At 38.9% G+C, this 12662-nt stretch overlaps 1 protein-coding gene across 4 annotated transcripts in view; it reads left to right on the forward strand.

Annotated features, from left to right (window-relative positions):
- BBS9 (Bardet-Biedl syndrome 9) overlaps positions 1-12662 on the forward strand; it is a 308046-nt gene that overhangs the window by 24656 nt on the left and 270728 nt on the right. For all 4 annotated transcript variants that reach the window (XM_080383273.1, XM_080383274.1, XM_080383272.1 and 1 more), the window contains exon 6: positions 9407-9581. In XM_080383273.1, the coding sequence (XP_080239399.1) occupies positions 9407-9581 (175 nt within the window). The remainder of the gene's footprint in view (positions 1-9406; positions 9582-12662) is intronic.

The following is a 12662-nucleotide window of genomic DNA, read 5'->3' on the forward strand; positions in this document are numbered from 1 at the left end:
TGCTGAAACTATGCAGAGTACACTAAGTGATTCCATCTGATCTGCAGAAAACACTATGGTTTATATTTTCACTTTATAAATATGTCACTGGTAAAGCCAACTGGCTGCAATAAGCTTTTTTGAAATGGACATTTCTGGCTGTGTTTTTGGAAGATGCTTTTCTTAAAGTGAAACATAAAAACTCTGTTCACTACCACACATTAAAAACAAACGGCCAAAGGAAATAAGTTCACCTATAAAAAGCTGGGAAATAAGATTTCATACACAATTTCATTCTCTTTAATTATGCTTTACATATGATAGCTTGGATAATAGGAGTTTGATGCAGTAGTTCAAGCTAGTTAAAATCCAAATTTGAAAGTTAGTGAGTAGAGCAACACAAATATGATGAACAAAGTGGTGGGTATATTAAGAGGTGATGCTGTGCTTTTAAAGGCAAAAAGAGCCATTGCTAATTCAGTCTTGGGTTATTTATATTTGTTTCTTCAGACAGTATTGTTTAGTACTGCAGTATGCTTGGAGATCATTGGAGTGCTCTAAAGGACTTGTCATATTATGTTATACTCAATCACATCACTACTGTTAAAATAGGAGATATTTTAACAATGATACTTGTGTGTGCATACGGATCATAAATGTTAAAGATGAATGTTTGCATGTCTGATATGCTGTGTAGGTTCCTATATATTGTAGAAGGCGCTATAGTTTTTCTATTAATTTTCTATTCCTGTTGTAACGAAATCGCTAAGAATAAGATTGCTATTCATAATATACATGACAGCAGAAACTGTCACTACTTATTACTTAAGCAATAACACCTCAGCACTTCTACTGACCTTTACTTTTTTGCTTGAATTGTGATATGTATAGTAAATTAACACTGCATATCAATTATATCTGGTATAGTGTTTGTCTTCAAATGTTATTAGAAGAATATAAAATAGCAACTAAGTTTTTTATTTTAGACAAGCTTAAACCCTGAAGTTTGTGGTCAGAATCTGTCTAAAAGATAGTTTTTTCACTACCATCAGTATAACCAGAAGTACCTGAAATTTAATACTATTACAAAATATCTAAGATTTCTGTGTTAGTAAGGGCATTCACTTGACAATTAAATGTCCTTTACTTTCAATCTTATCATATATCATGCAATATCTAGAACTTTTCAAAACAGTAGAATAGCAACATGGCAAAAATTTAAACATAGTTACTGTTGTAATTTTTTTGTGACCTAAATTATTTGATGCATAATTTTAGTTTTTTGGATTTTGCCCCACTGGTTTTATCTATATCTTTCTAAGAAAGAAAAGATGAAAAATAGCAAGCCTTAAGAAACAAAGTACAAACGTGTTCTACCACTGTACCTTTAAAAAAAGTTTTTCAAGATGATATTTGTAATCTCTTTGTCTTCAGGTTTCAGGTACCAGGGAGTTCTATTGAAACTAGATATTGCAAGTTAAGGTTCTGGAAACAGGGCAGACTGCTGTGGATTTCTTCTGTAGTGCGCTGCTGTATGCATATTCATAGGAGACTGTGGAAAGGGTGGTGAAGATTCTCTATACTCAGACTTACAGGGTTGTATTCATGATAATGGTGTAAAATAGAAATAGAACTGAACAGTTAGCTAATGTTAAGTATTGAGAGGGTTTTCAGTATACCTTTGAATACTGAATTTGAACATACGTGATTTTGAGGTAACAGATGTAGAATTACTGTTGTCACTTGGACAACTGGATTATAAAGCATTATTTTCTTGCAAGCCAAATTAAAATGTCACTAGTTATTTTCTAGTAGCCGATAACTGTACTTTAAGATAACTATGCCTGAGAGACTGTGGTGGCAACCAGTGGGCTACCACCTTTTACTAGTGCTTCTCAGAGTACTTTTACTGGTTACTCATAATTTTATACAGCTGGCTAACTCATGTTTTTCTAGACTGTATCAACAGTGTGATAATAATGTCAGCAACTGTTGGGAAGTGGAAGCTGGGTATCATTAACATGGATGGCATACCAGTGCAAAACATCTTAAGTTTCTCTAATGGTTTCTACTGTTTGCTGATCAGGACTATGTAATAGGATTAAATCCTGTGACATTTCACAGCCTAGAGGAACAGATATCCTCCATAGCGCCTTGAAGTAGATCAGTGATGAAAGATAGAATGCCTTTTTTGAATGACTTATCTGAATGACTCTTCTCTTGACATCGTCTAGTCCAATCCCACTTCCTAGGCAGGTTGAGCTAGAAGTTGTCCAGGATTGTGTTCAGTGTTGTTTTCAATATGTCTATGGAAGAACACTCCACAACCATTCTGAACAATGGGTTCCAGTGTTTGATGACCTTCACAGTAAAAAAAAATAAATATCTTTTTTATGTTCAGATAAATTTCATATGATAAGTTTGTTCCTGTTGACCTTTGTCCTGTGACTGAGTGCCATAGAGAAGAGTCCATCTCCCCCTTATTTGTTCTGTCTCATTAGGTATTTATGCATATTGGTGAGATTCCCCCTGAGCCGTGTCTTCCCCAGGCTGAACAGCCCTACCTCTCTAGCTTCTTATCTGAAAGATGCACCAGTTTATTAATAATCTTTGTGGCCCTTGCTGCAGAATGTCCCTAGATATTTTTTTTTTTTTGTACTGGGGAGCTCAGAACTGGATCAGAACTACATCCAGTACTCTGGATGTGACCTCATCAATGCTTAGGGGAAGGATTTCTTCCTTCAGCTTCCTAGTGACACTTTCCTGATGCAGCCTGGGATATGGTATAATTCATCCAGGAGGGCCCCATGTCTTTCTCTGCAGAGCTGTTTTACATCTGGTTGGCTCCCAGTGTGTACTGATGCCTGGGGTTATTCCTTCCTTGGGAAGGACTTTGCATTTCCCTTTGAACTTCATGACATTCCTGTCTGCCTACTTCTTCAGGCTGTTGAGACCCCTCTGAATGGCAGCACATCTCCTGACCCTGGCAGTTTAATCAGTCATCAGTCCACTTCATTGTCCACTTAGGTAGCCTGGACTTCATCAACTTATGTATGGGGATGCTACGGGAGGCAGCACCTAAAGTCAAGGTAAAGGGCATCGACTGCCATCCACAAAGCCAGTCATCTCTTTGTAGAAAGCAGTTAGGTTGGTTAAGTGTGTGACTACCTTTGTCGATCCATGCTGACTACTTCTGACTAACTTCTTGTCCTTCACGTGTCTGGAAATGGTTCCCATGAACATTAGCTCCTTCACTACCTTCCCAGGGTCTGAGATGAGGTTGACTTGCCTGTTCCCTGGATCTTCCTTATTGCCTTTCTTGAAGATAGTGATGTTTGCTTTCTTCTAGTCTTTAGGAACTTCTTCTGATTGCTTCTGAATCTCCTTTTTACAGATATCAGGGTGGTTCAAGTCCCCCATGAGGACCAGAGTCACCAAATATTAGGCTTCTGCCAGTTGTCTGAAGAGTGCCTTGTCTACATCTTCCTGATAAGGTGACTTATGGCAGACCCTCACATTGGTCTTCTCAATAATCCTGACTCATAAGCTCTTGACTGGCTCATCACCTGTCCCCAGGCAGAACTCTGTGTGTTTAGGTGCTCTCTTGCTAAAAAGGGCAACTCCTCATCACCATCCTGCCCTGCCCTTCCTAAAGGGCCTAGATGCATTCATCTTAGCGTTCCAGTCCTGTGAGCTAGCCCACTATGTGTGATCCCGATGAGGTCATAATTCTGTAAATGCACACAGACTTTCAGTTCTTCCCATTTTCCCCCATACTATGTGCATTACTGTACAGGCGTTTCAGGGAGGCACTCAAAAAGGCCATGAGAGCTTTCTTCACAAGCCTGCTGTTCCATGAGCACTTCCTTACTTGGATTCCTGTGCTTGAAATGATTCCACTTCAGCCCTGTTTTGTTGGTTGCTATGTCCTTTTGGTTCACGTCGTTGCAGCACCTTTTGCTTGCTTATCCCATTTACCACTTCCTCACTTGATTGTTGTAAAATCTCTCCCTCCCCTGTAATTCCTAGTTTAAAGTTAGTCTTACTGAGTTGGCAAGCCTGTTGGCAAAGATAGTTTTGCTGGATTTAGTCAGAGGATCCTGTCTCTTCCAAACAGCTGCCTGTCCTCAAAGAGGGTCACATGGTCATAAACCAAACCCCTGCTGTACATACCTGCTGTGCAACCAGTTGTTGGCTCACACGATACACCCAGTCTTCCTCATGCCTTTCCCCTTCCTCAACAGGATCAAGGAGGAAAACCACCTGGGCCCTCATGGCCTTAAGCATCACCCACAGGGTCATGTCATACTTGATACTTTCCAGGTCACTCCTGGCAGGTGCAAAGTTAGTATGGAGTTATTTACGTGGGGTAATGATTCACTCATCTGAAACATTTTTAAAATTACAAATTTGGGATAGAGTTCTCCTATCAGCTTAACAGCCATCAGATAAGTAGCAGACCTGGCTTGGGAGTGGGGAGGAACTCTGTGACCTGAGCAAGGGGAGCTGGAGGCCCACAGGGAAGAAGGTGAGCAGTATTGCTTCTGCCAGCAGTAGCAAGGCATTGAATTGGTTTTGCTCATTTGTCTACTCACAACCTTAGTTTGCTTCAAGTGATACTCTTTGAACTTATAGTTGCTACAATTCTTTTCTGCATACATTGTTTTTTCTTTTTTTTTTTAATTTACAGTAGTATTAGTTGATAGTGTAGGACGGTCAGAATTTTAGGAACGTTAATATTAAAAAAACTTTCAAATTTGCACGTGCAACTTTATTTTTTAAATTGAAACATATAAGGTGCTTATTTATAGATCACTCACTAATTTCTGAATCGTGTGTTAGTAAAGTCATTGCAGTGTTCTTGGCTAGTACTTCAGAGATTCAGTATAAGCAGCAAACCAAATGTTCATTCTGAATATGATCAGTAGTTGCTGTAACCTCTAGATACCACATATTTCAGGTACAGGATGTCAGCTACAAGTTATGAATAACTCAGTCCTGGAATCTTTCCTGTGAAGAATATTTAAGAGGGTGCATGATTCTTAAAGGCCTAATAAAGCTGCTTTATTCAAATAATTTCAGAGGAAATTATGCAGTTTTAAAAGGTGTGTATATATATGCATATCTAATGTGTTTGTGTATTGTAGAATGTTTTTAATTTTATAAACAATAAATTCTAAGACTGAACAGAAGCCCTAGACCCTGCTTTATAATTTAGAAAGTCTGTATAGAAAATCCTAGGAAAACTATAGTTCTCAAAGAATTTGTCTGTTTAGAAAATGCTTTTGGAGATCTATGTCAAACCCATAATTCTCTCAAATTATTGCATTTAGCCACAGGAAACATTTCTTCATTGACTTTTGCAGTCAAGACAGGTAAAAAGTTTACACTTCCTAGCAGGTTGCATGAATATATTAAATCTGCACATAGAAGAGGAAATATTTTAAATGTTTCAAGTTTCTAATCTAGTGGTATAAACTTCAGAACATTATAGATTAAACTTTTGAGACTTAAAGCATTGTTGTGGATTACCCCAGCTGGCAACTCGGCACAGCACAGCTGTCGTTCACCCCCTTTCAGTGGGATGGGGGAGGGAACCGGAAGGGTAAAAGAGAGAAAATTCATGGGATGAGATAAAGAACTTAATAGGTAAAGCAAAAGCTGTGTGTCCAAAAAAAGCACAGTGAGGAATTAATTCACTGCTTCCCATGGGCAGGCAGGTGTTTAGCCATCCCCAGGAAACCTGGGCTCCATCATGCATAATGGTTACTTGGAAAGACAAATGCTGTAACTCTGAATATCCCCCCTTCCTCCTTACCTCCAGCTTTATATGCTGAGCAAGTCATCATGATGGCATGTAATGAGGTGCCTCCAGCATGGCCTCATGCACAGCCACTGATGCTTCAAGATGTACCTGCTGCAGCAGGGACTTGCTTATCTACAGCCACAGGTGCTTTGAGGTGTACCTCCTCCAGAGTGGGCTTATCCTTGGGCCACAGGCCCTTCAGAGGCATACCTGCTGCAGTGCAGACATAACCACGGCCACAGACACTTTGAGGTGTACCTGCTGAAGCATGGACTTATTCATGGCCACAGGGACTTTGGAGTGTCCTGCTCCTGCATGAACTCATCCACAGGTCAAAGTCCCTTTGACTTGAGTTCACACTGGAGTTCCAGCCTGTCCAGCACAGCAGCACAGAAACAGTGGCCATTCCCTGGCTGTCTGCCAACCCAGGCACATGGCCGTTGCTGTTATCAGAATGCTCCTGGGCACAGCACAGTGAGATGATAAGCAGTGCAGCAAGCAGCCACTAACAAGTACAAGGGTGTAACACAGTGAGGCAAGCCCATGCCCATGGCAAGACAAAACCAGCTATAAATTTGATCTAGCATGTTCCGTTCCAATCTGTTATCTCTAACCCTTTGAGTTCCATGTTGGGTACCAAAAAGGACTGTTAGTGGTTTCACCCGACAGGCAGCTAAATACCACACAGCCATTTGCTTGCTCCCCCCTCCACAGTGGGACGGAGGAGAGAATCGGAAGAAAAAAATAAAATCTATGGGTTGAGATGAAGAGTTTAAAAGGACAGAAAGTGATGGGATAATAATAATAACAAGAACAACATCAATGAGGAAAGAATTAGTATAGACAAAAGAAGTGATGCACAATGCAGTTGCTCACCACCTGCTGACCAGTGTCCAGGCAGTTCCCAAGCAATGGCCCCCAGCCGGCTTTCCCCCTAGTTTATATACTGAGCATGATGTCATATGGTATGGAATATCCCTTTGGCCACTTTGGGTCAGCTATCCTGGCTGTGTCTCTTCACTTCAAATGTCCCCCACTTCCTCCTCCTCTCAGCTTTATGTGCTGAACTTCACAAAAAATAACTTTCCTTGGGGCTTCCGCCAGCTTCTCCAGGACTGGTTGCGTCGCTGCACTGAGTGCCTTGTGGCACCCATCTCCACCACTCTGGATTTGCGGATCTGAACCCAATTCCCTTTTGATCAGCTGACAAACTAGAACAATCATCGAATTGTATTTGCCAGTGACAAGTGGTTACTGTTTTAATGAGCTGCTATAAAGATGATCTATTTAAATTTTCTCACTTGCAGTAGTAGTAAAAACCCAAAGATATGTTGGTTTGACTTCAGTATCACGCAAAATCTCAGTCTGGCTACTTTTGAACAGTACTTTAATGATTTCCACATTGAATTGCTTTTGTATAATGTGGTAGTTTATAAGTACAGATTCTGACATTTTTTAGTTTAGGAAGATGAGTTTTTCTTGTTCCTCAGCAAAGTTTCTATTTGAAGCCACCTAGGATTCTTGATTAGTGGGGTACTTCTTTCATGTTTAGTAAAGAATAAGAGATTTGCCTAATGTTGAATAAAATTATTTTCTATATTTTATTTAATTAGTCATTTGGAAATGTTATTACTACCTTGCTAAAGCAAAATATAAGTGTTTGATATTATCAGTTAATGTTAACCTTCAAAATGTATGCACTTCAGGAGTTTTCAAACACACAAACCCAACAAAATTCCACTAAATAAGAATGACCTATAAGGCTTTCAGAAAAGGCATATGTAGGACATAAGGGAAGAAACAGGTGTTGTGATTATATGCTTGAAATACCATCAGTGTTCCTGAAATTACACTGTTGAAATTGTTTTGTGGTTTTGCCTATATAATCATTGATGTGAGGGCTTGAAGTATTTCAACTTTTTCACTAGAGACTGAAAGATTCAACTTTGCCTCTACCAGATGCACAGCATGAATTACACTTTCAAATGTCCTTCCTGTCAAATGGTTGATCTTTGCAATAGGGTTTGTAGTAGTAAACACTTACATGTAATGAATTATAGAAGTATGGGAGACCTTGATTTTTAGAAAATGGGAAAATCTGAAGAAGGGATGGAGGAGGACAAGCAGAAGGGACCCAGCTGCTTTACTTGCTTTTTGTTTTTTTCTGTTCTTAGCTTAAGCCAGGGGTCCTCAAACTACTGCCTGCGGGCTGGATACAGCCCCCCAGAGTCCTCAATCCAGCCCCCGGTATTTACAGACACATGCCCCCCCCCCCCCCGGGGGGTTGTAGGGGAAACCAAGCAGCCTTTGATGGCTGCCTGCCGCTTCATCCGCATGCTGGCCCCTGTTTAAAAAGTTTGAGGACCCCTGGCCTAAGCTAAATTTTTCTCCTTTTTAATTACAAGGACAAGTAACATGATGTACTCTGACCTATTACACTGCTATTTATTTTTAAGTGTCTATGAAGAATCATAGTGGAGATGAGCAATGTTTTGCACTGTACTTCATATTTGTTGCTTTTTCAGATACTGAATATCTGTTTGACCTTTGTTACCTTTATTTAAGTGTAAGAAAGAAGTTTTAGTCTATTTTTGGTTTGCTTTACCTTCCTGTATTAAAAAACGATTCTTAAAGGATTGAGGAATGGAGCTTAGTGAATAGACAATTTGTTTGGGTCCTCCATATATAAATTCCTGAAACACAATGGAGTATTTTAATGGAGGTGAATAGACATTTTGAATTACAAGTATTTCATGTTGTGCTTGCAAGATAGGGGCTTATCTCTGAATTCAAGCTAGATGCTTCTGTCAATTCAGAAGGTTTTAGTATTCCTGGTATAGCTCTTTTTGAATGTATGAAAAACATTTGTTTGAACTGTTACCCTTGCATATGAAATGCAAACTGCATAATCAGCTTCTGATCTCAGAAGTCTTCCAAATGATTCTTTGAATTTAGATTGGTGTATTTGAGGCATGACTAGTCATGTCTGGAGGCTGCTGAATAATGGACAAAGCTTGAATTAATTTGCTCCAAGCTTATTTTTTTTAGTCTTGTTGGTAACATGGAGTAGGTCTGTTTTGTTTTTTCTTTCCTTGAAGACAGAAAATGTGAATGTAAAACTTGGAAAAATTACTGTTGTATTATTTTCACAATACATATTTGTAGGGCTTTGTTATGTTGCTTAAGTAGGCTTGAAAGAGTAGAATAGGTTATTTTTAAACCACAGTTCTTATGACTGCTTGCAGGGTATGGAGGCATTTAAGAACCAGGATAATTTGGGGTTTCAGGAGTATTGAAACGTGTCTTTAAACTGAAATTGTAAAAGTTATATCTTTTGGAATTTTGGTTTGAAATAAAATATCTAACATTTTGTTTGCTCTTAATATATTCTGAATGTTTTTCCCCCAAAAATCTAGGTTGTTTATTTTAGTAAGCTTTTATTGAGTTTGGAATATTTAATGTTCTTCCTCACAGCACTCATGTAAATTAAATTAATCTTATTTATATTTTTGTTAGCATTACCTATGAGTACAATTCTGATTTGCTAACAATTTCAGGATTAAAACTATAAAAATATCATTACTTTGTTTCCTTTGTATTTCTTTCTTTTGCTTTCCTTAGGTCGAGATTTGATATGCATACAGTCCATGGATGGGATGCTCATGCTATTTGAACAGGAAAGCTATGCTTTTGGCCGTTTTTTACCTGGTTTTCTTCTGCCTGGTCCCTTGACTTACAGCTCTCGGACAGATTCTTTCATTACAGTGTCTTCTTGTCGACAGGTTGAGAGTTACAAGTATGTATTCACATTCAGTAATTATAGCATATTTTGGTGCTGTCATTTAGTATGTAAACAAATTAAAAGTGATCATGTCTTATTTTTATTGCCTTTACCAATATTGTATCCAGAAGCAGGTGATAGGTAGCTGCAGGAAAGAAGAAAAATAAAATATTGTATGTTGTTGAATGATTACTGTCTCTGTACAGTCACATAAGAAAGCAAACTCTGTGTCCTGAGGACTTTACAGTCCTATTTTATTTGTATAAATGTGTTAAGTTTACTAGTTTATCAAGACGTACCATGTTGACCTGCAAATGCTAGGTTTTTCCAAGCTTCAGCTCAGTCTAGTCTGTCCTTTCAGTGTTGTCTGTGCTATACTGCTTGAGCGAAATCTTCCTTCCAGTTGTTTCAATGGGATTTTTATTTTGATGCAAAGAGGTGTTGATCTGATGAATCTACTCAGTTTTCAGAAGAGATTAGAGCCAGGGCTTTGGCCTGGTTATATGATCCTCTCAAAGGCATGAGCGCTGGGGGGGGAGAGATGGAATCCACCTGATAAAATGGCAGAGGGGGATTGTTAATCTCGTTGACTGCTAGACTGAGGGATAGGTGCTAAATCCAGCATGTAAGTGTTGATATAGGGTGTAAAGGTCAAGTGCACAAAGGGGGATGCTTTCATAGTACCTCAGACGAAGTGGAATGAGTCAGGGCCCATATTAAGTGCATATTTACAAACACCTACAGCCTTGGCAACAAAGAGGAAGAGCTAGAAGTTGTGTGTGCACTTAGAGATGTGACAGCGTAGCTTGCATGACCAAGGTGCTGTAATTGATGACTCCAGACTCTTCAGGAAGAAAAGACATAAAGGGGAGGATTTGTGTTCACCATGTAGGAGCAGCTTGAATACTGAACCACCATGTTGAGAGTTTATCAAGATTCCATCTGTTCAGAATCAGATGGATGCTTGAGGAAGGGGATGTTGCGGTGGATGTCTGTATGAAGCCACCTTTAAACAAGAAGTCCTGATTGCAGGCCCTTGTTCTCATGGAGGGATAATGTCTGCTGGGAGGGCAACGTAATGGACTTGAGCAACGTGGAAGGTTTCTGAGGTGTATTAGGAAAAACTTTTTTGATGTAGGTGCTAGACAGCCTGGCTAAGGAAGGTGCCTAGAGCTCAGCAAGAAATTTTGAGGAGTAATAGCATCTGCTGTTGAGTGTTGCAGACACTGGCTGCAGTGACTGTGAAATTATGTAGATTAAGATGCTAAACGAAGTGAAGAAGATAAGCAGTGGACTAAAGCCTGTAGATTTCAAGGGAACAGACTTGGGCTTGTTCAAGGAACTGGTAGGCAGGATCCTGTGAGAGGCTGCCTTGAAGGGCAAAAGGGCTCCAGAGAGCTGGTGAATCTTCATGGATAACATTCTCAAAGACCAAGAATGATCCATTTCTGTATTCAGGAAAATAAGAAGTAGCAGAAAGCAGTTTGACTGAATAGGTAGCTCCTGACTGAGTTCAAATGGAAAAAAAGAAACGTGTGAGATGGAAGTTAACATGGACTAAGGAGGAATATAAAACATCATGTGGGCATGCAGGTGATAGGATTGAGAAGGTATAAGCTTGGTTAAAACTTCTACTGGCAGAGGATCTGAAGAACAAGGACTTCCACAGGTACCTCAGGTGTAAAAGGTGTATCCGGGAAATTGACCCATTACCGAACACTGGGAAACTTTAACCAAGGTCTGAAAAGACCAAGGAACTTAATACTTGTTTTGCTTCATCCTTTCTCCATTAAAACTGACAAGGTCTGCTCTTTGGCTTTTTGAATCTCTGTGCCTAGCAGTAAATTGGGGTGGGGGTGTTGTGGTGTTTGGGACAGAACTACTGCCTGTGGCAAAAAAAAAAAGAACCGAAAAATGGATGAAAAGTGGCAGAGCTGTCAGGCTTACAGAGTAGTAGTTGTCCACAGTTCAAACTAGCAGCCATAGATAAGTGTGGTTTCTCAGGAGCTGATACTGGAGCCAGTATTTCTGTAACATCTTAATCCTAGACAATAGGGCAGAATTTATCTCCTGAAATTCAAGGGTGATGCCAAATTGTAGGAAGTGGCTACATTCAGAGGAATCTCATCAAGCTGGAGGAATGGGCTGGCAAGTACCTTAAGGATTTTTTCAGAGATAATCATATTAAATGAAATAAGAACGCCACATTTTATAGACCATGCCTTGGCAATCTACTCTGGGAAACATTAATCTGACGCAATGCTTTGTCACGCTACACTATCACTGAATTTCTCAAGCAATACTCTTTTTTTTTATTATGCTGCTTAAGCTTGATCAAATGGTTTTTAGATTCTGCATATTGCACGAGTGGATTATAGACGTGTATTTTTTTTCTTGATACAGGAGAAGATGTATGTGTTGCAAGTAAAAGGAATTTAATAGAAAATTCATATTTCCCCTAAGAAATAAATTAGAATATAGTTTATTAATATTGGTAAGGAATAAAGAAGTATTTTTTCTTTAAAATGAATATCTAATGTGTTTTTAATATGTTTAGATTCTTGACTTTTACAACAGATTTGACTAAATTTTTTCCTCAGTCTGTCACTGATTCCCAAGTGTGCTGTCTTTATTGTAGAAAGGGGTAGTTTTTTAAAAGAGTTCTTCACTTGCTTATTGGCGGCAAGTGTTAAGACACTGTAGTACTAATCTCTAGTGTGTGTCTGAACTATTAGGACATTAGAATAAGTTAAATAATCCTTCTAAAGTAAAGGAAATAGACATGCTAAGGAGAGAAGTTATTTTTATAGCATTAAACATTTTTTTCTTGTTATAGTACATGAAAAATATAGCAGTCCTATTTAGTTTCTGTAGCAGAACAGATTGCGAAATTTCAAATTATCTGTCTTCCTATAGCTCATACAGACCAATGCCTTCGTTTGAAAGCAGTATTTCCTGTGCGATTCTGAATTCTTTCAAGATTGAAAAGGAAAATGCCTCTTATTTAAATGATTGTATACTTGATGTGATAGGTGAATTGAAAGTGTGTGTTTTTCATCTGTGGCTTGAGTTTTTTTGTGATGAAAGACTTGTACG

This window comes from Falco punctatus (genome assembly GCF_963210335.1).
Source record: "Falco punctatus genome assembly, chromosome: 4".
Classification (NCBI taxonomy): Eukaryota; Metazoa; Chordata; class Aves; order Falconiformes; family Falconidae; genus Falco; species Falco punctatus.